The 25,350-nt window shown below is 48.8% G+C and overlaps 1 protein-coding gene and 1 long non-coding RNA gene across 3 annotated transcripts in view; one reads left to right on the forward strand and one right to left on the reverse strand.

Annotated features, from left to right (window-relative positions):
* The window catches only part of LOC309534366, a 292,267-nt gene that overhangs the window by 204,570 nt on the left and 62,347 nt on the right, over window positions 1-25,350 (forward strand). The window lies entirely within an intron of this gene.
* Window positions 1-25,350, reverse strand: part of VSTM2L (V-set and transmembrane domain containing 2 like) — a 101,868-nt gene that overhangs the window by 27,200 nt on the left and 49,318 nt on the right. For both annotated transcript variants that reach the window (XM_082226301.1, XM_082226300.1), the window contains exon 2: window positions 511-680. In XM_082226301.1, coding sequence (XP_082082427.1) covers window positions 511-680 — 170 coding nt within the window. The remainder of the gene's footprint in view (window positions 1-510; window positions 681-25,350) is intronic.

Raw genomic sequence — 25,350 nt, forward strand, 5'->3', positions numbered from 1 at the left:
GAGATGAGCCACAACGCCACTCCCAAGGAGTTGGAAATGCCTCTTCCGTCGCAGAGTTTTCACCAGGGAATTAAGCATAAGGAAAAGAGGCAGAGAGGGGTTTTCCCCGGGCTTTTGTGCTGGAGGGCGAACCGGAAGAAACCACTTCCGGAATCTGCTAGTGATTGAGGCAGACATGGATTTTGGACTTATTCACTGTACATAGTTTTTGCACTCAATAAAACCTGTAAAAGACAGGTCGGAGTCCTGGCTGTTATCTTTGTGAGCAACCACACAGAATGCGTGAATATTAGACCCTTCTCTAGGCCTGCTCTTCATAGCACCAAAAGGATCCCTGGAGGAGGCATTCCAGGGGGCTGTTCCTGACCAGGAATCTTTCCCCCAAGTGGAGTCCTGCAGAGAGGGTATCTGCAATGGGGATGTAGCTGCACTGAGCTCTTTGTAAAAAATGGAAAGGTGGAGGTGGAGGCAGGGCGGGTCTGGGGGCGGGGAGGAGTGGGTCTGCCATACCTGGTTGGAGGCCCAGTTCTGCTTGTCCGTCCAGTCTTTGTGAGTGCGCACGTACCACCACTGGATCTCGAGCGAGTACGAAGGGGAGCCGCTGCCACGGAAGGAGCAGGCCATCTCCACGTCCTCACCAGCCCGGGCGGTCATGTCGTGGGGGGTCTCTGTGAAAAACGCTGCGGGGGAGACAAAGAGCCACAAGCAAGGCGGGTCATCCTCAGGAGTCCTGAGCTCTGCATTCCGCAGCAGGTTCATGCACAGGTGCAAGGGGCGCAAGGAGGATGCAACGCTTTTCTCCATGTCGACCTTTGCGCTCCTCAAACCAGCATACTTTTTGGGTTGCTTGGTAACCCCTTGAAAGCCAGGGTGGCTGGGTGGCTGCTGGCAGAAACAAAGCCTTGGATTTATCACAATACTTTGGCACATTGGGGGGTTTAGATTTCAAGGGGGGGAGGGTAGTTCTTTCCTCTCCTTCCCTTTTTTTAAACATTTCTCCAACAATTAAAAATCAGAGCTGTCAGCCCATTAACGGCCCTTTAGCTAATTAGCTATCTCCTTTCAAATGATTAATCAATTAGCCAATTAAAATAAATACTACAGTAACTCAATACAGGTGTTATCTTGAGAATATGCAATTAAGATGGCAATTGCTCTTGACTAAATAACACAGACAAGCCATTTATTGTTGGGGAAATCATCTTCGGTGCATTGCTGCGATGGGGAGATGCAGAAAGATTGGCCGCAGCAATCCTGCACGCAGCAGGGAGCGCTGGCTTCCACGTCTGGCTCTGACAGCCAAGCACATTTCCCTCCAGCTCTGGATAGCACAAGCAAACAGACAGGATGTGGTGGGTTTGGGGAGGCAGGAATTTATGTTGCCCCTCCAGCAGATATCATGCACATGCAGCTCACTACCAAAATCAGCACCGTCACTTTTGTGACTTTTGTGATTTGTCCCCACAAAACACTTCATCACAGTTTCTTCTTCAAAGGGCCTCTGCTGCACAATACCAAATGTAAGAATTCACTGATAATTGTATCTCTGTACTGGCTCACTGGGAAAACTTCAGAAATTCATATAGACATGTGAGCTCAGCTACTCAGCAGCCCCTCTGCCTGAGTGATAATCCCTGGCATCCTGATACCTGAGTGCCAGACAGGTAGCCCTTCCAGAAATAACAAACCCAGATAAACCACAGAGCCTAGGGCTCGCAGATCAGAAGGTCGGCGGTTTGAATCCCCGTGACGGGGTGAGCTCCCGTTGCTCGGTCCTTGCTCCTGCCAACCTATCAGTTCGAAAGCACGTCAAAGTGCAAGTAGATAAATAGGTACCGTTCCAACGGGAAGGAAAACGGCATTTCTGTGTGCTGCTCTGGTTTGCCAGAAGCGGCTTAGTCATGCTGGCCACATGACTCGGAAAAACTGTTTGCAGACAAACGCCAGCTCCCTTGGCCAGTAAAGCGAGATGAGCGCCGCAACCCCAGAGTCGGCCACAATTGGACCTAATGGTCAGGGGTCCCTTTACCTTTAACTTGGCTGGGAAACAGGGAAATGTAAATGTCTCTTTTGTTACACTTGATGGGTGTTTGGTGGAGGGCAAGGGGAACCATGGGGCAGGGTCCAGGATGCTCAGATTCCTGCCACCAGACCTCCCCTTTCATGATGTAACCATGATGTATTGGTGTAGTTTGGGGGGGGTGACATGGGGATTAGCAGCTAATAAAAGTTGGGGTCTTCTTTTGTTCTGGGCTTCTATCTTGTTCCACCTGGTGGCAGGTGGGAGTCTTGTCGTGAGACAGTCTTCAATAAAGACCAAGCCTACTGGCTGCTGTTTTGCTCTGGTATTCCTGGCTGGTGTCCTTGTTTTTTTGTCCAAGGGAGCCCTCAGATTTCTCTGTTAACAGGGTCAGGGCTGGATGATGCCCTGAGTCCCTTCCAGTTCCTGGGGTCCTGGACCCAGCAAGGGTTAGGATCTAATAGAAGATACTAATAGAAGATTATATTGCTGAACTAGTCAGACAAGCATGTCAAGGCAATGTCCTTGGCTGGCCACTTAAGTGTCCTCTTCAGCATCCCAAAAGAAAGAGCCAGGTTGCAGGAGCCACAACTAAGGGATGGGGCCCTCCACATTAACGAGGGCACTTCCCCTCCACCCCCATCACCTTGCAGCTAGGTAGGAGAAGAAGAGCCACAGAGTTGTGTGAGAGCTGAGCTGGAGGACGCTGGAAGCTGGAGACTCAGAGATCTCCTTGCTCTGTGCTGGAGAAACAAGATCTCCTGGGATGTCGATGCCCCGAGCCCCTCCATCTTATGCTCATGTCGTATATAAAACCATATATCCTGAGCATAATTCAAAGTGTTGGTGTTGACCTTTAAAGCCCTAAACAGTCTTGGCCCACTAACCTGAATGTGTGTCTCCACCCCCATTGTTCAGCCTGGACACTGAGGTCCAGCTCCGAGGGCCTTCTGGCGGTTCCCTCCCTGCAAAAAGTGAGGTTACAGGGAACCAGGCAGAGGGCCTTCTTGGTGGTGGCACCCGACTTGTGCAATGCCCTCCCACCAGATGTCCCTCTCACATGCCTGCATCACTCGCACACAGACCTTCTGGGAGCATGCTGCAGAAGGATGCAGAAAGCCTAGGAAGGGAGAGGGCTGCTCTGGTGCTCAGATCCTGCCTTCTGGTTTACCAGAGGCAAATCAGATGGGCCATTGGTCTGATCCAGCAGCCCCTTCTCCTGTTCTTCAGGATGGCTCCCACGAGACTGTCTAAAGGCACCTGAACTGCCTCCGAGTGCAGAAATCCCTGCTCTGCAATACTGCACAAAGGATGCACATCAAAGCCAGGCTCCGGCTATGTGTGCATTGGGCTTGCAGAGTCAGCCCTCGCAGCTGTTGGGAGACGTGCGGAGTTCCCTGCACCAACCCCACCCAACCCCCACCTCGCGCACTAGGATTCCCCCTCCGCCTCCTTCCGCACATCTGTCTGAGGGATAACGCGACAGGCCAGAAGCGGAATACTAAAAAGGGGAGATCGGGATTAATCATAGATAATCTGCCATCTCTGCTCCTGGAGCAACGTCGGTTCCACTTCAGTTCCTTCTGCATCGCTGGAACCTTTCCGGAACGGGCGGAGGAAACCTAATTGAGATTAGTCACTGGAGCCCCTAGCAAGGGATTCCTCATCATCACACTTAGAAGAATTGTGTGACTCTCGGAGACTGGGGAAGGGGGGTGGAATCCTGGTGTCTTGGCCGTCTTCCCTCTTCTGCCACAGCGAGACAGGACATGGAACCTTGTTACTCCCAAGTCAAGCGTTTGGATATCAGTGAACATTGCGTTTGGAAATCAGTGAACATTGACAGCTGCCCCCCCCGCCCAATTCACTCCCCACTCAAATATGAAATAGGATTGCCAGACCCCCGAAATTATTAGACTATGAAGAATTCGATAAATTAACAGGAAGGAGTCGAAACCTGCGGGATCAGAGATTCCCAGAGGACTGGAGTAAATATGTGAACTATCTGAAAAGCGATTGTAATCAACAGATCACACTAGTAGGATTGCAAGAAGTTTTCTAAGGAGGACTATGTGAAATATTGCAGAGAAAAGTATGAAGTGAACTATCAGTGAAGGACTATTAAAAGTAATAGTGGAATTAATGAAATGCAGATTAAGTGATGAAGATTGAAAAACCTTCAGATGTGGTTGATGGAACTCCAAAATACTGAATAAGATGAGAAAATATGTTGTTGTGTTTTTTGGGAAATTTCATGTAAAAATTAATAAATAAATATATATATTTTAAAAAATGATTGCATGATTGCCAACCCCCCTCCGGGTGGCAGACGGAGGAATTTAAATTCCAGGTAGGTTAGAGAGCTTTTAGTTAGATATATTTAGGTATCTCTAGATATATTAAGAAGACTGAGCATGCAGCTTGAAAGCCCAACAGGAGTTGTCTGAATAGATGCTTTGGGGGGGGTCTGCCCTCCTCTGCTCCCCTCTGTCTTCTCCCCCCCCCTCGCTGCCACAACCATGCTTGCCAAATTGGGAGGTAAAGGTAAAGGCAAAGGGACCCCTGACCGTTAGGTCCAGTCGTGGCCGACTCTGGGGTTGCGGTGCTCATCTCGCTTTATTGGTCGAGGGAGCCGGCCTACAGCTTCTGGGTCATGTGGCCAGCAGGACTAAGCCGCTTCTGGCAAACCAGAGCAGCGCATGGAAATGCAGTTTACCTTCCCGCCGGAGTGGTACCTATTGATCTACTTGCACTTTGACGTGCTTTCAAGCTGCTAGGTTGGCAGGAGCAGGGACCGAGCAACGGGAGCTCACCCCATTGCGGGGATTCGAACCTCCAACCTTCTGATCGGCAAGTCCTAGGCTCTGTGGTTTAACCCACAGAGCCACCTTGGCCATGTGTTGATGCCCTTCCAAGGCTGATTGTTATGCACAAGCATTGAGCGCATGGCATCTGTACCACATAAAGCAAACACCCTATAAAACTGGTTGTGCGGATCAAATGCCAGGTGCGTCTGAGGCCGTTGCCTGCACAGTGCAGCACTTTTCCTGAGAACAACTTGGATGCCCCAGAAATCTCTGGACTTCAGCGCAGCCGCCTAAAGATATTCATGAAAGGAGCCTGTGGGGTCCGAGACCCGATGTTAACAGAAGCCGGGGTTGTCAAAGTGACTCCCCCCACAGATTAATCCATCACAGGCCTCGCACCCCCCCTTTCCTCATTTATGGGACCCGGCCGGGGCTTCTCAGGAGACCGGCAAGTGAATTTGCGGCCTCCCCTGAGTTTCTGATCCGGTCTGAAAAGTGAATTATTATCAGGCTAGACAGAAAAAGTTAATACCTCTAATGTCTCTCTGTCCCCCTGGATGCCTGGAAATCCCACAGACTTATTGCTTTCCTTTAATCCATTTTAGCAGGGGAACACTGGAAAATACAGAATGGGGAGGGAGGCTTAATGACAGCCCCGTCTCCCCGCTGCTTTCGCAAGAGCCTCTCGCCGTCCGTTCAGTCAGAGGACAAATGGAAGGCAAGAGAGTCTGGAGGGAGACGCAAACAGGCAGAGGTTTCTGGAGAGGATCAAGGCAACTTTGCCAGAGCCTCTTATTATAGGCTGTTGCCACCCAGAGCTGCCTTCACAGCCATTGCCAGGGGTTCTGAAAGAGGGTGGGCCTGCCCCATGGCGGGGGTGGGATTACCAGGAGGGGGCACTGTGGGGCAAGGGGGTAGCAGGGGGGGGGGCGCTGGAGATGTAAATGACTGAAAAGCTGGTATCACTGGCTCAAGTTGATGATGATGATGATGATGATGATAATGATGATGACGATAACAACAACAACAACAACAACAACAACAACAACAACAACAACAATATTTATTCCCCATCCATCTGGCTGGGTTTCCCCAGCCATGCACGGCAGCTTACAGAAAATATAAAAACACAATAAAGCAACAAACTTTACAAACTTCCTGATACAGGGTTGCTATCAGATGTCTTCTAAAAGTCAGACAGTTGTTTATTTCCTTGACATTTGATGGGAGGGTGTTCCACAGGGCAGGAGCCACTACCGAGAGGGCCCTCTGCCTGGTTCCCTGTAACTTTGCATCTCGCAGTGAGGGAACTGCCAGAAGACCCTCGGAGGAGGACCTCTGTGTGTGGGCTGAACGATGGGGGCGAAGATGCTCCTTCAGGTATACTGGGTTCATCGATTTTGCTGAATAAATTAAACCGAATATTTTTCACTGGATATTGAATGAATGTGCAATGAATTGCTGCTGTTTTGAATTTTACTGTGTGACCCTTAGTGGGTTGTGTAAACTGCTATTCTGAATAAAGCTTTTTATAAGGTGGGGGGGGGGTAGTTTATGGAACCAAGGGAGTGGTGGCCCCTGAACGTTTGGGGACCGCTGCATTGAACAAAAATTATGTGCAGACCCAACAATCAATGCCCAAAGATGGTGACGTGCATCTTAGCTTCTGAAAAAAATGTAGAGCCACATTAGCTTTCTGAAAAGATGGGGACAGACAGACAGACAGAGACAGACCAACCATTTCCTAATATTGGGGCATGTTATTATATGAGATGATGCATAGAGCTGTTCCTGTTCATAGCAATTGCTGGTACTTCAGCCTGAAAACTCCCCTGGACTTTCCTTCAGTTGAGGTTTTTGAGCAGAGGTTGGAGGGCTCCCTCTCATAGATGCTTTAGCTGAGATTCCTGCATATTAGGGGGCTGGACTACATGACCCCGGTGGTCCCTTCCAACTCTAGAATTCTACTGTTCAGTAGCCCCTGGCTTGGAAGGAAGCCGTGTCCTCTAAGCCCCAATATGTGCGGACCAGCCCAGAACTAGCATGGCTTAGTGGTTAGAGGGTCAGACTGGGAGACCAGGGTTTGAATCCATACTTGGCCATGAAACTCATGGAGGGACCTTGGGACACCAGTCACTGCCTCTCAGCCTAATTTACCTCTCAGGGTTGATGTGGGGATTGAATGAGGAGGGGGAGAGAAGCATGTTCTTCACCTTGAGTTCCTTGGAGAAAATAACTGGGTTGAGTGGAAAGCACTTTGCACAAGCTCAGAGGCACTATGTAAATTACTTCGTATTCAGAGCTGGGATCTGGAGTTGACAAGCCCCAGCTCCAGTTAAATGGGGTGTCAGGGAGAGGGTGGTTCCCCCCCCTGAGATCTCCCTCTGCGGAGGGCTCCTCTGCAACCCCCTCCGCCCAATGCCCACCCCATCTCTGCCACCCTCTGCATTTTTCAGGCAGCATCCTCTGCAAAAACAATCCCCTCCAGGGAGGCGGCTTTAATTATCGAGTGTAAGGAGAACACACCGCATCCCGTCGTTGCCCCGAGGTCCCAAGACCGGGTCTAAATTGCTCAGAACACAATTAAAATCCGCTCCTAAAGATTAGAAATTCAGCGGAGGAGCAGAGAAAGAGGCTTGATTGAATCAAACATCTTTTTTCTGTCAGGCTTTAATTGGGAAGCCACGGTATTAATTAACCCCAGGGCCTGGCCTTCTGAATGCAGAGCCAGAGCAAGGCGGACGGATGCTGCATATATATGTGTACGCGTGCACACAAGTGTGAGTGTGAGTGCATGGTGGCGCAGAGGGGCCGATTGCTCTTGGAAAGGTTGCCTCGCCCATCTCATGGCACAAATCCTCACTAGCAGAGGGAGCAACGGCTGGGAGGAACTCCCTCTGGCCCTTTCCCTCTGCTCAGAGGTGGGGATGTGAATCCGAGGGAGAAGGAGGGAATAGGGATCTTCTAAACCCATAAGAAAAAGCAGAGACATCACCTTGCCGACAAAGGTCCGTATAGTTAAAGCTATGGTTTTCCCAGTAGTGATGTATGGAAGTGAGAGCTGGACCATAAAGAAGGCTGATCGCCGAAGAATGGATGCTTTTGAATTATGGTGCTGGAGGAGACTCTTGAGAGTCCCATGGACTGCAAGAAGATCCAACCTCTCCATTCTGAAGGAAATCAGCCCTGAGTGCTCACTGGAAGGACAGATCCTGAAGCTGAGGCTCCAAGACTTTGGCCACCTCCTGAGAAGAGAAGACTCCCTGGAAAAGACCCTGATGTTGGGAAAGATGGAGGGCGCAAGGAGAAGGGGACGACAAAGGACGAGATGGCGGGACAGTGTTCTCGAAGCTACCAGCATGAGGGAGGCAGTGGAAGACAGGAGTGCCTGGCGTGCTCTGGTCCAGGGGGTCACGACTAAATGACTAAACAACAACAACAACCTGTAAGAAGATAAGACGAGGCTGCTGGATCAGGAAACCAGAAAGCAGGATTAGAGCACAGGAGCAGCCCTCTCCCCTCCTTTAATTTCCAGCTACTGGTGTTTAGAAACACTGCTCCCTCCAGCTCCCTCCTCCTCCATGAATATGTCAGACCCTCTTTTAAAGCCATCCAGGTTGGCAGACATGACTGCCTCCTGTGGCAGGGAGTTCCACAGTTTAACACCTGCGCAGTTGCCTTGCCAGGGAGGAAAGGGTGTGGGCATGTTAAGGAAGGTAGGAGAGGATATATTGTTTTGATATGATCCCTCTTCACTCAGGATAGTGAGTAAACAGCAGAGCGCATTCCCTTTGCAACTTATTGGAAGCAAGTCCTGCCCCCCCCCAACAAAAATCCCCCAACCCTTTTTATCTTTACAACTGTCTTGTGAGGTAGGGCAGGCTGATCAAGAGCGACAGATCCAAGGTCCCTGGCTGAGAAGGGGAGTGAACCTGGCCCTCCCCAATACTCTTAATGTAAAAATATGCCTGGGACCTTTAGGACATTTCAGTCAGCAAAAGAAACTTGTGTGCAGGATTATGATTTTTTTCCCCAGAAGAAGAAAGCTGTGCCTGCTCAATTTTTGCATTAAAATTCATCCCTCTTTTGCATTTGGTCATCTTCTCTCCCCCCCCCCCGCCTGGCAGCAACAGCTGTGATCAGAGAGAGAGAAAGAGACTGGAGGCCAAGGAGGGTGAGGACAGGCAGGAAATAAATCCGACTCTCATAGCTGCATCTGTTACAATATCTGGGTTCTTTGGAGGCTTAAGGTCTTAAATCAGCTTATTAAAATGAGACTGAGCCCCTGAATGGCCCGGCAGTTGGTGGCGCTTTGAGCCTGCGAGGGTCAGCGGAAGCCAACCTTCCGCCTGGCTAATCCTCCCAGGCCCCTGGGGGACAGCAAAGACCCCCGGCCAGGCAGCGGGAGACGAAGCATTGCTCTTTCTTTTGCATATGAGGTTGGGGTGCTCTGGGGCGGAGGAGAAGGCTGCGCGCCCCCAATTAACCTCCACTTAAGAGGGGCACTCAAGAGGGAGACTCTGAGTTCCACCTGGCTAGGTCTAAGTCAGCCTGACCGGATTTATTTCATGCGATGCAACAAGCAATTTCAAAAGTTGCATGTATTTAAATAAATCAGAGCGCTGCCCCTGCCTTCCTTCAGCCAAGGGGCATCTGAAGGGATCGGTTTCCTCTGACGGAGGCAGCCTTGGAGGGAAGCTGTGGCTGTGAGCTGCCTCCTGGTTCAGCAGAAAAAGGGCATCTCTGCCTTCTCTTCTGGCCAGAGCAAGTGGCAGGGATTTGAGTGTCAAGGTGCCCTGCCTTTTGAGCCCCATTGCTCCCAGTCAGGAGTCAGGATTTCTCCCTTTGCCCTTCGGGTTTGCAAATGCTGCAGGCGCAATCTTAATTCATGGGGCTCTTTAAGTCCCATTGAACTCAGGGAGGCTTGTTGTTGTTGTTTAGTCGTTGAGTCCAAGTAAACATGGGTGGGATTGGGCTGGGTAATCAAATATATTGTGAGGTTCTACGATGAAGACCACTTATTTCTCCCCTGAGACTGGGGAGGATGATGATGCTTTAATGTGGTACTTCTATATCCTGCCTTTCTCCCAAACTAGGATTCAAAGCGACTTGCAACATTTAGAAACACTCTTATAGAATGCAAAGTAATAAAAACAAATTAATTCAAAACAATAGTTAAAATATGTCAAAACACATTTAGAGCCAGCTATTAAAATATGGGGTGAGCTCCTGTTGCTCGGTCTCTGCTCCTGCCAACCTAGCAGTTCGAAAGCACGTAAAAGTGCAAGTAGATAAATAGGTACCACTCCAGCGGGAAGGTAAACAGCTATACTGTGTGCTGCTCTGGTTCTCCAGAAGTGGCTGAGTCATGCTGGCCACATGACCCGGAAGCTGTACACTGGCTCCCTCGGCCAGTAAAGCGAGATGAGCGCCACAACCCCAGAGTCGGCTGCGACTGGACCTAATGGTCAGGGGTCCCTTTACCTTTATTAAAATGTAGTTTGAGGAGGTATTCCCTGTATTCCCTATATTCTGTCCTTCCACAGACCCTCGTCTGTGCGCTAGCAGACAAAAGATCAGCTTATCGCTTGTGTTTAAAAGCGTGGGGCTGAGCAGAGATTGAATCTCCTCTTAAACAGTTTAACTGAAAGCATAGGAATTAGCTATGAGGCTGTTTTCTCCCTTTGGTCACCCTACTTTTCAGAGAAGCAGGCCACAGACTAAAAAGTAACTTTAAAACATATACTTCACTCACATTCAGGCATTCATCCTTAGCAGCAAGAGCAGTAAAAATAACTGCAGGTAAAATTCTTGTATTTACAGCAAAAACAGCCTTAGGCATCTGCATGATGTTGGTGAAAGCAGACAGACGTCTGCTCCCATGGCTGGTCAAAGACAGAGAGAGCAAGAAGGAACAGGAAATACCGTATTTTTCGCTCTATAACATGCACCAGACCATAACACGCATGTAGTTTTTAGAGGAGGAAAACAAGAAAAAAAAATATTCTAAACGAAACAGTGGATATATGATTTTTGTGGTTCATGCTGTGGCCACAGACATGTGATCTGACAGTGAGTTTGGAGTAGCCCAATGCAAAAATCCTGAGGATCCATGTGGATCCATGCTTTGTAACCACGTTTTTGCACCACTGCAGCCCCAGGCAACAGTGGGTGCGTGATTTTCTTGGTGCAAGATGTAGCCATGGACATGCTACGTGATCTGATGGTGAATTTGGGGTGACCCAGTGCAAAAATCCTGAGGATCCATGTGGATCCGTGCTTTGTAACCACGTTTTAAGTGGGGAAGGAAGGAAAAGCACTCAAGGGACAAGGAACACGTGTGGGGTGGGTGGAGAAGGATGCTGCTAATAATGAAGAAGAGGGGTATAAGGGGAGAAGGCTCCTCTCCCCTCCCACTTTGCTCCTTTAAAGAAGCAGGCTCTCTGTCCCTCTCTCTTCCCCACTCAGCGGCTCTTCTCCCGCTTTGCTGTTTCAAAGCAAGCCATGGAGGAGGGAAGGAAGGGGAACCATGGATCCTCTGCTCATGACTGCAGCAGATCCCCTCTGCCACCCGTAGGCATTCCCTCCATAACACACACAGACATTTCCCCTTACTTTCTAGGAGGAAAAAAGTGAGTGTTATGGTGCAAAAAATACTGTACTTATTTGCTTCTGCCCTCCCAGGAGAGGAGAGGAAATGACGTCACACAGAGCGTTGTCTACCAATTACACTTCTGTGGTCCAAGTCTGCCTGTCAGCAATACAGCTCTATGACCTTAACCCCTTCACATGCTAACTATCAAGAACGTTCACTGTTAGATTGGACAGCATATCTTGCACAGTTTTCCCTGACAGCAGCCCAGTGGTCAGTGTTGTCTGTTTGAACTGGAGGGTCTGAGCTGGGTGGCGGAAGAATAACAAAGAGGGAGCCAGTCTGAACTCCCTTGGGAAGGAATGCCGCAACATGGGAGCAGCCACAGAAAAGCCTCCGTCTTGCACCATCACCAACGATGCCTCGGATGCGGATGGGACCAAGAGGAGGTCTCACCTGAGGATCTTAGCACCTGCGCAGGTTGGTAAAGGGAGATACAGTCTTTAAGGTAACCTGAGCCTAAGCCGAACAGAGCGGGTGAGTGGGTAGCCGATAGCAGAGTTTGCAGTTTATCCTGCTGTCGGGGTTACTTCCAGATCCTAGCTCACAGAGGATCACGCTAGCCAGCGGTTGTTGATTAAAAGTCTTTATTGAGTTACAGTCTCCATTCTTGAGCTGCTGTGTGCAACCCTACGCCTTATGCTTAGGTCGGCGAAGCTCCTTCTGAGTCTCCGCCCCTTGCGCACCAACTTAATATCCTAGCCCTGCTCCACCTTTTCCGCCTGACAGTGCTCCTCTGGGTCCCTCTGCCCCCCTGGGTCTCTCCCTTCTGGGATTCTTCTGACGCTGACCCCCCTGACTCCCCTGTCTCCTTGCGCCGGGCTTTAGGACCTGGCTCTCTTTCCGGGCTGCCTACTGCGCCACCTTCCTGTGCATTTGAACTTGGCGCGCGCGCCCAACCTTCCACTTTCCGTCTAACCGTCACTTCGCTCCCCGATGAAGGTGTGGCCACTCCTGACTCGTGCCCTCCCTCCTGTTGTGAGCTGCCAGCGCTAGTTCCCAGGCGCTCTTCCTCTTCCCTACTCTCTGGCGGTGACGTAGGTCCCGATCTCCAACTGCTCCCCTCTGAGTCCCCTCTGGCTCTTTCTTCCTGGGGTGTCCCCCTAGTCTCCCCCCTTGCCCTTGCCACTGGTGCTCCTCTTTGTGAATCTTCTGATTCACTGGACAGACTCGGAGATCTCGGGTCGTCGTCGTCACTCATCCTTTCTTCTGCCTCCTCCCCCTCGCTCTCTGTTTCCTCCCTTGCCCTCGCCTCTGCTCCTGAACCCCTGACACCTGCGATCAACAACTTGTCCTTTTCAGGCTTGCCATCCTGTGGCTGTGAAAGGTCATGTGGGAACTGCGCCTTATGCCTCTGAGAAAAATAAACCTCATTAACACCTCCAAGGCCTTTAATGGATAGCAGCCTACGCACAAGAGACAGTTTCATCCCAGGGGAAAGTCATTTATCTCTGGGGCAGCCAGCAGCATGGCTGCTTCCCCACTGGAAGCCCTAAACATTGTGGGATTTTTTCCCATCTTAATGTCAGCTCCTTCACGCTGTGACACACTGGAGGCTGACACATTTGCTGCAGCAGAAGCTTCTTGCTAAAGTGGGCCCTGTCCCAAGAATGCAGGGAAGGGGAAAGCTGGATCACAACTGCCAGCCCTAATCCCCACCTCACCGCTGTATTTTTCAAACAGATCTGAGCAGAATTCATGTGAGCACAAGAAAGCCATCTTCAGACAGCTGAGGGAGCTGGGTATGTTTATTCTGCAGAAGAGAGACTGAGAGGTGATATGAAAGCTATCTTCAAATATCTAAAGGGCTGTCACGTGGAAGAGGGAGCAAGCTTGTTTTCTCCTGCTACGAAGAGTAGAACACAAAACCATTCAAGCTACAAAAAAAGGAGATTCTGACTAAACACTTGGAATAACTTTCTGACGGGAAGAGTCCTTTCAAAGGGACGTGGTGCACTCTCCTTCCTTGGAGGCTTTTAAGCAGAAGTTGGAGGGCCATCTGTCAGGGATGCTTTGGTTGAGATTCCTGCATTGCAGGGGGTGGGACTAGATGACCACTGGGGTCCCTTCTGTTGGGATGCGTCCTGGGAGACGGGGGCAATTGGCAGGCCCCCAGCTGGCTCCAGCCCACCGGCCATCAGCCGGGCGAACTCCAGTTCTCCGAACAGCATTCAAAAACTGTGACTCAAGCCTCAGAAACCTTTAGAGACTGAGCATGCAAGTCAGCAGAGATAAGAACTCTTTGCAACGGAAGTAGCGGACAGAGGCATATCTAAGCATATTTACAAGCATTTATTCAGCATTAGAACAAAGGAAAAACATGTCTGCTTCCCTTCATGTTCAAGCAAACAGCAGGGGCAAAAGCTATATACAACAGAAGTTCCCAGCAGGTTCTGCTGGAAGTAAACAGACATGTGACATACAAAAACTCCACATGCCTGTTCTAAAGATGGAACGGAAACTCAATATCCTAACACCTTCCATCTAAAATTCTATGATTCTGTGACAACTGGATGGGCTCCCATCAGCCTCTGCTAGCATGGCCCAAGGTCAGCCACGCCTGGTCTATATCCCGTGCTGCATGGAACCATAAAAGGACCTAGATTCTCCTGATCTGCAAGGTCACCAGAGATCCAATGCACTCCTCCAGGAAAATCAGTTCACATATGCACACACAGACCTTGAGATCCCAGACCACTGTCTCTGCCTCAAATCCCAGCAAAAGGACCTGATTTGTAAAGGTTGCTTGCTGCAGGGAAAGCAATGCAAGCACACGGAGAAATTATCTTCAGATGCTGCAGTTTTTAAGCTGCGCACTTAGGCCTTTCTGAAGTGTACACCCGAATATGTAATGTGTGAATGAGCCAAGCAGATGCAGAAATATTATACAGCAAATTTCAATATGCCCATTGCAGTTCTTTGGAAGGATACAAACTCAGACCTGGCTTCCTTGCTGCATAATGTGTGGGGTGGCCAGAGAAAAGCAACATTGCCGGGGATTGGACTAAATGACCATTTGGGTCCCTTCCAATTCTGTCGTTCCATGATTCTAGCTGGAACTGGATCTACGCTTGTGATCAAATCACACGGAAGAATCTCAGGAGCAGTAACTACCTGTGGCGTCCTGTGGCTCTTGTCAGCAGCAGCCACAGAGGAATTGATTTTGCTTCTCTTTGTGGCCATCGATGTGACAGGCGGGCGAGTTCTGCCAGTTCAAGGAGGACATTCCAGGTGATGTTTCCGTGGGGAAAGGAAGCAGCGGAGGAGGAGAGCACCTTGCCCTGCCACATCTCCTTCACCCATCACAACGGCTCAGCTGCCGCTGCTCCAAGAAGCATCACCGAGACAACCCCCAAGCAGAGAGGCTGAGCCTCACCCCCCTGTGAGCCTCCTCCAGCCACCGCATCGCAGGGAGAAAGAGAAAAATCTAAGATTCTGGAAACTGTGAAACTCTAAGGCACAGATGCCAAACAGTATTCTTCAGCTCCATCTTGAGCAAAAGGCTGGGGGAGGGGCAGGGGAATCCCTGTGAAGTCACATGAAATGTTCAGAGGTTATTTGTTTTTTTCCATACAGGTGTTAAGGGCGACACCTACATCCCACAATTCCCCAACTGATTTAGTTGCAGCAAGCAGTATTTTAAAAAACCTAAAGAGCTTGGTAAAGGTAAAGGTAAAGGGACCCCTGACCATTAAGTCCAGTCGTGGACGACTCTGGGGTTGCGGCGCTCATCTCGCTTTACTAGCCAAGGGAGCTGGCGTTTGTCTGCAGACAGTTTTTCCGGGTCATGTTGCCAGCATGACTAAGCCACTTCTGGCGAACCAGAGCAGCGCACGGAAACGCCATTTACCTTCCCACCTGACTGGTACCTATTTATCTACTTGCATTTGACGTGCTTTTGAACTGCCAGGTTGGCAGGAGCAGGGACCGAGCAACGGGAGCTCACCCCATCGTGGGGATTCGAACCGCCAACCTTCTGATCGGCAAGCCCTAGGCTCTGTGGTTTAGACCGCAGTGCCACCTGTGTCCCAAGGAGCTTGGTGCAGGATATTAAATAATACCCAGTAAGAGAACAGTGAAAATCTTGCTACTGTGGCTTGGGAAAATGTCCCCTGCATACAGCTTTCCAAAAGTTGTTTTGAGATGTAATATGTATGTTTGTAATATGCATTTTGTATTTATGATTACTGTATGTGCGCTTTTGTGAGCCTTCAGGAAAAGCGGTGGCCCAATCCAATAAATAACAAGAACAGAAAGACAGAAAGGTCATCAGTGAGTCCAGAGTTGTTATTTATACAACAGCAAAATAATCTCTCCAGGGGAACCGAAATGGATATAATGGTTTGCTACAAACAACAGTTGCTGTATCATTACCAGTGATCAATAAACGCAAAACTGTTGGGTTTAAGAAAACTTTACCCCTGACCTCCTTTACGATGCCTCCTTCCCCCTTGCAAAATGCCATAAATTTAGCAGCCGGGACTCTGCCCCCCTCCTCGCCCCGCCATAACGTATCTGTGTCCCTAGGAAGCATCATTGATGGAATCCAGAGGTGGCAGAATCTGAGCAAGATGGAGATGCTAAGCAACAGTGAATGGCAGGCAAGGAAGGTCTGAGAGACAGTTGATAAAATCATCCATTCAGAGGAGAACAACCTGGAAACAGCTATTGATGGAGGTGGGGGGGGAGGGTCCATGTCCTCAACTCCCTTTCTCTGGTCCTCAACACACCCTGCGCCCCCTCTAGCCCACTTCCAAGGAGATGTGGACACAGCGGGAGGTGGCGATGAGCAAGGCAAATTCCATGCCCAGGGGTCATTAGGAAAGGAAAGGAAAGGAAAAATAAAACTGCCAATATTTTTGTTTAAGGGTAAAGGGACCCCTGACCATTAGGTCCAGTTGCGGATGACTCTGGAGTTGCGGCGCTCATCTCTCTTTACTGGCTGAGGGAGCCGGTGCACAGCTTCCGGGTCATGTGGCCAGCATGACTAAGCCGCTTCTGGTGAACCAGAGCAGCGCATGGAAACGCTGTTTACCTTCCCGCCGGAGCGGTATCTATTTATCTACTTGCACTTTGGTGTGCTTTTGAACTGCTAGGTTGGCAGGAGCAGGGACTGAGCAACGGGAGCTCACCCCCCCTCCGCCATGGGGATTCGAACCGCCGACCTTCTGATCGGCAAGTCCTGGGCTCTGTGGTTTAACCCACAGAAGCTTTTTATGTTTGGTGTATTACGGTATTTTAATATTTTGTTGGAAGCCACCCAGGGTGGCTGGGGAAGCCCAGCCAGATGGGCGGGGTATAAACAATCAAACAAATTATTATTATTATTATAATTGTTATATCATAATGCCATCATATAAATCTATGGTGTGGCAACATTTGGAGCACGGTGTGCACTTCTGGTCGCCACACCTCAAAAAGGACATTGTCGAGTTTGAGAAGGTTCAGAAAAGGGCAACCAAAATGATCCAGAGGTTGGAGGGACTCCCCTACAAAGAAGGGCTGCAGCGTTTGGGGACTTTTCACTTTAGAGAAAAGAAAACCAAGAGGCTGCACGATAGAAGTTTATAAAAGTATGTGTGGCGTGGAGAAAGGGGGAACATAGGGGAGACTCTAGAACTCGTGGGCATTCAGTGAAGCTGAGTGTTGGAAGATTCGGGGCAGATAAAAGAAAGCCCTTCTTCATGCAAGGCGTAGTTAAATCCATGGAACTCCCTGCTGCAGGAAGGAAGCAGCGATGGCCACCAAACTAGATGGCTTTAGATGAGGATCAGACCAGTTCATGGAGGAGGAGAGGGCTGTCGGTGACTCCTAGCCAGGATGATTATGCTCTGCACTCCACAGATGGAATAATAATAATAATAATAATAATAATAATAATAATAATAATAATAATAATTTATTTGTACCCCGACACTCTTTCAGGTCTACTGGACCGAGCTTGTTTTAGGGCTTTAAAGGTCAGCACCAACACTTTGAATTGTGCCTGGAAACATACTGGGAGCCAATGTAGGTCCCAGTACATTATAAATAAGATGGGGGCAGCGATGCTTGTGAGTCCCAGTTGCTGGAAGCCACAGGAGGGGAGAGGGCTGCTTGGATCCTGCTTGCAGGTTTCTCTTTGGGTGACCTGCTTGGCCACTGTGAGAGCAGGACGCTGGACTAGATGGGCCATTGCTATGATCCAGCAGGCTATTACTATGTTCTCATGTTCCCTTCCAGCAGCCCATCATTTTCTCTCTTACTTGTTTCCTGTTTTCTCCCTTCTTTAACCTTTTTCCTTTCCTTTCCTTGCTTTTTCTGCTTTTGTGGATTGTAGCTGCAGGCTTGCAAATTTCTGCATTTGAAAGAAGGTGGAAATGGATTTGCTGCTTGCAGGAGGGAGGCCCCAACTGTGCTCCTTTTTAAAATTTCCTCTGTTTGCACAATGCCTCCCCTGCCGATCCGCAGGAAGCTTTCTCAAAGTTCACAGTCCAAGGTTCTCCCTTTTGGCTGGAGACTATTAATAGTCTTTTTCAGGAGAGAGTTGAAGGAAACTCCCTTGGGAGAGACTCGGCTGGCTCTGCTGGCAGAAGTGGCATCTTTTATCCCACCCTCATCTCTGGGCAAATGGGCTTCTGAAACAGCAAGAGACTTGCAGAAGTCATTTAGCAGGGGCAGAAAAAGGGAGGCATGCCAAGCTCTGTCTTTCAAGCCACTGTCAGCACAATGAGGGTGAAGACAAATGTCACCTTTTCAGAGCATCTGGGCCAGTTTGGAAGTGCCTGGGCTACATTCAGCAGGGGCATACTTTTTAACTTTGTGAGCTCTGACAAAACGCTTCCACAAGCTTCAAGCAAGGTCGGTGTGAACCAGGGGAAAGTTGGTTGATGGAGGGTGTGTATTGGCTAGCACCTGTACCATCAACAACACCACACACACACACACACCAGAGCAATCTCTCTCTCTCTCTCTCTCTCTCTCTCTCTCTCTCTCTCTCTCTCTCACACACACACACACACACAAACAAACAAACACAGATGACAGTCCACCTGATGGATAAGGGGAGAGGCAAGGACACTGTGTGCCAAATATGGTCTGAAGCTCAACATCAAAAAACCGAAGATCATGGCCACTTGTCCCATCACCTCCTGGCAAATAGAAGGGGAAGAAATGGAGGCAGTGAGAGATTTTACTTTCTTGGGCTCCATGATCACTGCAGATGGTGACAGCAGTCACAAAATTAAAAGACGCCTGCTCCTTGGGAGAAAAGCAATGACAAACATATACAGCATCTTAAAAAGCAGAGACATCACATTGTCAACAAAGTTCTGTATAGTTAAATCTCTGGTTTTCCCAGCAGTGATGTATGGAAGTGAGAGCTGGACCATCAAGAAGGCTGATCGCTGAAGAATTGATGCTTTTGAATTATGGTGCTGGAGGAGACTCTGGAGAGTCCCATGGACTGCAAGAAGATCAAACCTACTCAGTCTGAAGGAAATCAGCCCTGAGTGCTCACTGGAAGGACTCTAAGACTTTGGCCACCTCATGAGAAGAGAAGACTCCCTGGAAAAGACCCTGATGTTGGGAAAGATGGAGGGCACAAGGAGAAGGGGACGAAAGAGGACAAGATGGTGGAACAGTGTTCTCGAAGCTACAAACATGAGTCTGACCAAACTGCGGGAGGCAGTGGAGGACAGGAGTGCCTGGCGTGCTCTGGCATCCAGGGGGTCACGAAGAGTCGGACACGACTAAACAACTAAACAACAACAAGAACATTGCATGACCAATCACCCAACATGCTTGAATATATGTTTCACTTAGCACGGAAATTAAATTTAGTACGCTGTGAATCTGGGATAGACCAACTTGGATGTGTGGCTGCATCATTGGGCTTAATTTCCCTCACCTGCTTTTTTGGGTTGTGCATATACACTAACCAGCTCTTTAATTTTCCCTTAGCAGGCAACGGGTGAATTTGCTAACCTTAAAATAAATGAAAGTATGCCAGCAGGGTGGGGGGGGGGAGCTCTTGGTTTGCTCCTGGGTAAACAAGTTGGCAGGGTCCTTTAATTGCAACTTTATTGCTCCTGCATCTGGTGGCAATGATGGATCTCGGTGGCCAGAGGCGCCCAGTCTGGTCAGAGGCCTTGACTAATTGTCTGCTTTCACATTTCATTGGAAACTCGGCTCAAGCCGGTGTTGCTGAAAATGAGTTTGCCATGTTTTGCTTAATCACGGGCCAAAAGCAGGGACTGCTAGGAGGGAGGGAAGCTCTGGTTTGCCATAGAAATTGCCGCCATATTCTGCGTTAATTAAAGTCCTACCCAAAGCACTCAAAACTTCAGCCTGATTTATGGAAGGGAAGCCTCATGCCCTCTGTAATGGCTGCATTGATTTCTTCAGAGATTCCATGATGGTCTGAAGGATCTACCAAGCATCGAAGGAGCTGTGGGGTTGTGACCTTTATCATCTGTTTTCTCTTATTCATTAGAAGTGGGGACACACAGAAGAAGACGGAGTAGCATTTTTCTCTTCTGGTTAAAATGAAGGATTGCTCTGCGTTCTGATTCCCAAACACTGGGATGCTAACCCTGCACGATTCTGGAGCTGTGGTTGTGCCGGCTGGTAAGGAGAAGAGAGGGATGAAGGAGGGCAAGAAAATCTACCTGCCCATCACTACCTGGCAGTCCTGCTGACTCTGAGCCCTGAACTCCAGTTAATTGGGAATAATAATCTTTCATGTTGCAATTTTGCTTGTTTGCCTTACGGTAGAATTGCTGCTTCTTGCCCCTGCTCATATGGTTTTGTAGTTTTTGTATGTTTCTCGCCCTCTGTTTATTTTTATTACTCCGCTCCCCATTCTGGGATTGAAAACATTAAATGAAGAATGGGCTCTAAATATTGCAGATAACGATAATAAATAAACTGAATAAATAAATAATGCCCTGTAATTAAAGCTGCAAGCCATTTCAATTACCTTGTTTTAATCTAAGCAGGGATATGTGTCTTAGGATGGAAAGGAAATGCTGCAATCAATTAAAAGCGAAAGTACCTTTTAAATAAAAAGCAGCAGCAGAGATATGATTTTTTTAAAAAATATATTTTTTTATTTAAGATTTCTTAGTTTACAAAAATACATGCATTGTCTCTTTTTTCTACAGATCAGTTACATTTGTTGTGAGACATTAGTGTGACATGCAGTATTGAGTTGGGAAGAAAAGAGGGGGAAAGGAGGGATGGGGAGTGGGGTGGCAATGCTTCCATTCTTCTACTTAGTGTATGTGTGGGGTTTTGTGTCACCTGTGTGGGTTCTCTTACTATTCGCTTGTTGTATTTCCTTGGTGGTGAGAGAGGTTGGGGGTGGCCTAGGATGTGGTTGGTTGTCTTTGGTTGCCTGTAGTGAGATTTGTTTATGTGTGTACTCACATACTTACACACTTACATGTGTGAAAACACATGTGTGAGAGGGTGGATTTTTTGAATCAGGTTAGCCAGATTGATTTGTATGCTGTTGGTGGATTCTTGTCGTTGTCTTGTGTATGTGATAAAGGGGAACCGTACCGGGGTGAAGGCATCTTCTTCTTTTTGTCCCTGTGTCAATTTCAGTTTATTGGTTAGTTTTTCTAGTAAGGCTGTTTCCCATACTATTTTATACTATTGGTCCATGTTTACTCCTGAAAGGTCTCTCTAGTGTCTTCTTCTGGCTGCTGAGAGTAGGTGGGTTATGAGCTCTTTATGAAGCAAAGATCACCAGTGTTGAAGCAATGATTTTTCAACATCAACTTCGTTGGACTGGTCATGTTGTACGGATACCTGATGATCGTCTTCCAAAGCAACTACTCTATTCCGAACTTAAAAATGGAAAGCGTAATGCAGGTGGTCAACAAAAGAGGTTTAAAGACTGTCTCAAGGCAAATCTTTAAAAGTGTAGTATAAACACCAACAACTGGGAAACACTGGCCTGCGAGCGCTCCAGTTGGAGAACAGCCTTGACCAAAGGTGTCATGGGGTTTGAAGACACTCGAACTCAGAACGCAAGGGAGAAACATGCTAGGAGGAAGGCACACTTGGAAAATCCACACCGGGATCAACTCCCACCCGGAAACCAATGTCCCCACTGTGGAAGGACGTGTGGATCCAGAATTGGCCTCCACAGTCACCTACGGACTCATTGTTAAGGCCGTGTTCATGGAAGACAATCTTACTGGCTTACGCGTGATCGCAAAAGGAAGAAGAAGAAGAAGAAGAAGAAGAAGAAGAAGAAGAAGAAGAAGAAGTGGTGAGTGGGCATTATTCTCTTGGAAGATGTTAAGTAGGGCAGGTTCTGGGGTGACTTCTAATACTTGCTTAGTTAGTTTGCTTGTTTCTTATATAACTGGTATCCAGGAGAGTTGGATTTTGGGACATTCCCACCACATGTGGAGGTATGTGCCTGTGGAGGTGCATCCTCTCCAGCATTTTGGTGAGGCTCCCGGATGTATCAGCGCTAGTTTCCATGGTGTTATGTACCAGCTGTGAGTGAGCTTCAGGGTAAGTTCTTTCTTTTTGCTGATGTGGATTTAAAGGCAGATTTGGACCACATTCTAGCCCATTGGGTGGCGTTAATTTCATAGCCTATGTCATACTTGGTTTGCTTTTTTGAAATAATTTTTATTTGACTTTTGTTATGTACTGAGTTGAATAGGATCCAAAATGCAGCAGTCTAATTGGTCCTAGAACAATAGGATTCAGAATGCAGCAGTCTGATTGGTCCTAGAACAATGCAGCAGTATGATTGGTCCGCAGGAGCCACCCAATCCAGCTCCAGGTGGAAGTGAATCCACAACCTGATTGGCCTACAGGAGAATCCCGGAATTAGCCAATCACGTGCCGCCCATTGTGTAAATAATGTATATAAAGCAGATATTTGGGGGGAACTTTCATTCCTCACTACTGTGAGCTGAATAAAGACCATGAAATCCACACTCGACTCCGAGTATATTTCAACTTTGCAAGTATAGAATTATAAGGTTCTCCCAGGTGATCCCTGGCACACGTTTCCTGGTTGCGCCCCATCCTGCTCTTTTCGTGCCAGCTGCTAGGGAGGTCAGCTTGGGGCTGGGGCTGGGCTAGGCTGTGCACTTCCTTGCTGCCTCCCTGGTTCTCCTGTCCTCTCCTACCTTTCTCCCTTGGATTGCTGCAGTGCTGGTGGTGGTGATATTGGCGGCAGGGGAGGTGCTGGCAGTCCTTATGAGCTCTGTGGGGCCCTTGCTCTCTCCATCATCCAAGAGCTGGGCAGCACGGAGGATGCAAGGTCAGTCTCTTTGACCAGCCATTTCCCCACAAGGAACCAGACTGGCCTGTTGACTTTGCAGAGCAGCCCACTAAAACAGCAAAGAATTCCCAAACAACACACAATGAATCGGCGATATAAAAAATTGGATTTTGCCTTTTCTCGTTCGTCTGCCTGTTTGGGCTTTCAGCTTGCGGCTGGGAAAACAGACCTTCATCCCAATGCACACCGCGGTGCAGTAAGTTACAGAGAAACAGCTTCCTGATTTATATGCACAAGTGCGCACAGATGCCATATGTACTTTTGTCACCATAGACACGCTGCTGCAAACCCAGCACCTGCCTGTAGCTCAGGCTGGAGGAAGAAAATCTCCTCTTCTTCTTCTCCTCCGGGTTCCCTTCATGTAACACATTAGAAAGCGATGCTGCCTCCCAGCATATCGTGGATCATTGAATCAAGGCTGATATGGAAGGGGACCCACTCTCGAGTGATGAGAGACAGGCAGAGAGATGCTCTGCAGGATAGGATAGCTCTGAGAGGCCGCACGGTGCTATGTGCGCAATAAACAGAGACTCGGGGGCAGGTGGTGAGAGAGGGAGGCTGGAGGAAGGATCGGCGATACAGCAACGCTCTCCAGCAATCCACCCATGGGATCTTGAGGCCCAAAACTGCAGACTGAGAGAGTTAAACTGAACCAAGGTAGGCCAGTCCAAAATGCAGCAGGAAAGGCACCCTATGTTCACACTAGATTGTTGCGGATCATTCGGACGACAAAGTCCACAAATCTCTGCTCTGTAGTAAGTCAGTATTTCTAGTACAGTGGTACCTCGGGTTACAGACGCTTCAGGTTACAGACTTCGCTAACCCAGAAATAGTACCTCGGGTTAAGAACTTTGCTTCAGGATGAGAACAGAAATCGTGCAACGGCAGCGGGAGGCCCCATTAGCTAAAGTGGTGCTTCAGGTTAAGAGCAGTTTCAGGTTAAGTACAGACCTCCGGAATGAATTAAGTACTTAACCCGAGGTACCATTGTACAGTAATGCCTATCGAAAGCCTTATTATCCATGAATTATAGAAACATAGGGAACTTCTGCTGGGTCAGACCCAAAGCCCATCTAATCAGCTGTTGCCACAGTCGCCAACTAGATGTGAGAAACCTGCAAGCAGAATTCAGGCAGAAGAGCATCTACCCTCCTTACGCTATTCTGTTCCGCTTGCACCCTTTCTGGATCAAAGGCAAAAGGAGGCCGGCCATTTTGGACCCATCTGTGACCGACCCCTGGGGACTACGCAGAGGGCAGTCAAAACCAAGGCAGTCAGGTCGCTGCACTGGACATCCCTCAGTGCATTAGCAAGCAAGTCCGCTTTCAGAAAGACCAGCGTTCTGCTTTATTAGCTAGATGGGACAGATGTCTAATGACACGGGGGCTACTCACCCCCGTCCGATATATTTGTGGGGTTTTTGTTCCTTCTGTTGGACTACAGCACCTCTGGAGCAAAAGGCAGAGTCTGGAAATGTTGCGTTTTCCTAGAGTGAGACGTAGCCGCTGCATCTTTAAATATTAATTTGCCGCTTAACCTTTCTTCAATATTTGCAAAAGCACTGTAGATCATTCAGTAAAGGAGACGGCCCCAGCAATGGAGTGCTGACCATTCTGCCTTTTGGGAATTTATTTCTAGTGTCTGGGGAAAGCAAATCTGAATCCGTTGCCCCCGTGAAGAGAGCAGCATCCATTTCCATCCGGCTGCCCTGGCCCCTTGGCTCTCGGCTGCTTCTCCTTATCATTCCGTTCTCAGATGCCTTTTTCCACAGTAATGGGAGATGTTTGCATTCTGAGTGCATCATTTGCCAACCAACCCCCCCCCCCGACACCCTCCTGAACCCGAGCAGCCGAGTGTAAAATCCGCAGCCAGAGGAGATGGCACAGTTCCCTGTTGGCAGTCCTTCTCGTGGCAGGGACACTGCTAAGCAGGGTGGGCAGAGTACCAGCTTGTACCAGGTGCGGTGGCACAGAAGGCAGCCGCTGGGATGGGAGACATGCCCAGGGCAGCTCATGGGAGCAGGGCGAGTGAGACAGGTGCCATGGAAAGCATGGCGGAGTCCAGAGAAGGGGGGCTTGGGCTAGGGATGGAGAGGTAGTATGAAAGCTATCTTCAAATAGCTGAAGGGCCGTCACATGGAAGATGGAACAGGCTTGTTTTCTGCTTCTCCAGAAGGCAGGACCTGACCCAAATTACAGGATTCAAATGAAGAAGAAGAAGAAGAAGAAGAAGAAGAAGAAGAAGAAGAAGAAGAAGTTGTTGTTTTATTTATACCCCGACCTCCCCAGCCAAGACCGGGCTCAGGGCAGCTAACACCAGGTAAAAACAATTGATTAAAATACAACTTAAAAACAAGATTAAGTACAACATTAAAATGCAGCCTCATTTCAGTAGAAATTCAGATCTTTTTGGGGATGAAAATGTCAAGTCTTCACCAAGGCCAACTATCCAGACTGGTCCTACGTGGGCCAGAAAAAAGCCAGGGAAGTCCCCAGATAGGAGTTCCATCACACAAGGATAAAGGAAAAAGGAAAGAAGGGGAGGGGATCAAGTTGATTCCAAGCCAAAGGCCAGG

This window comes from Podarcis vaucheri, assembly GCF_965113315.1.
Source record: "Podarcis vaucheri genome assembly, chromosome: 6".
NCBI classification, from domain to species: Eukaryota; Metazoa; Chordata; class Lepidosauria; order Squamata; family Lacertidae; genus Podarcis; species Podarcis vaucheri.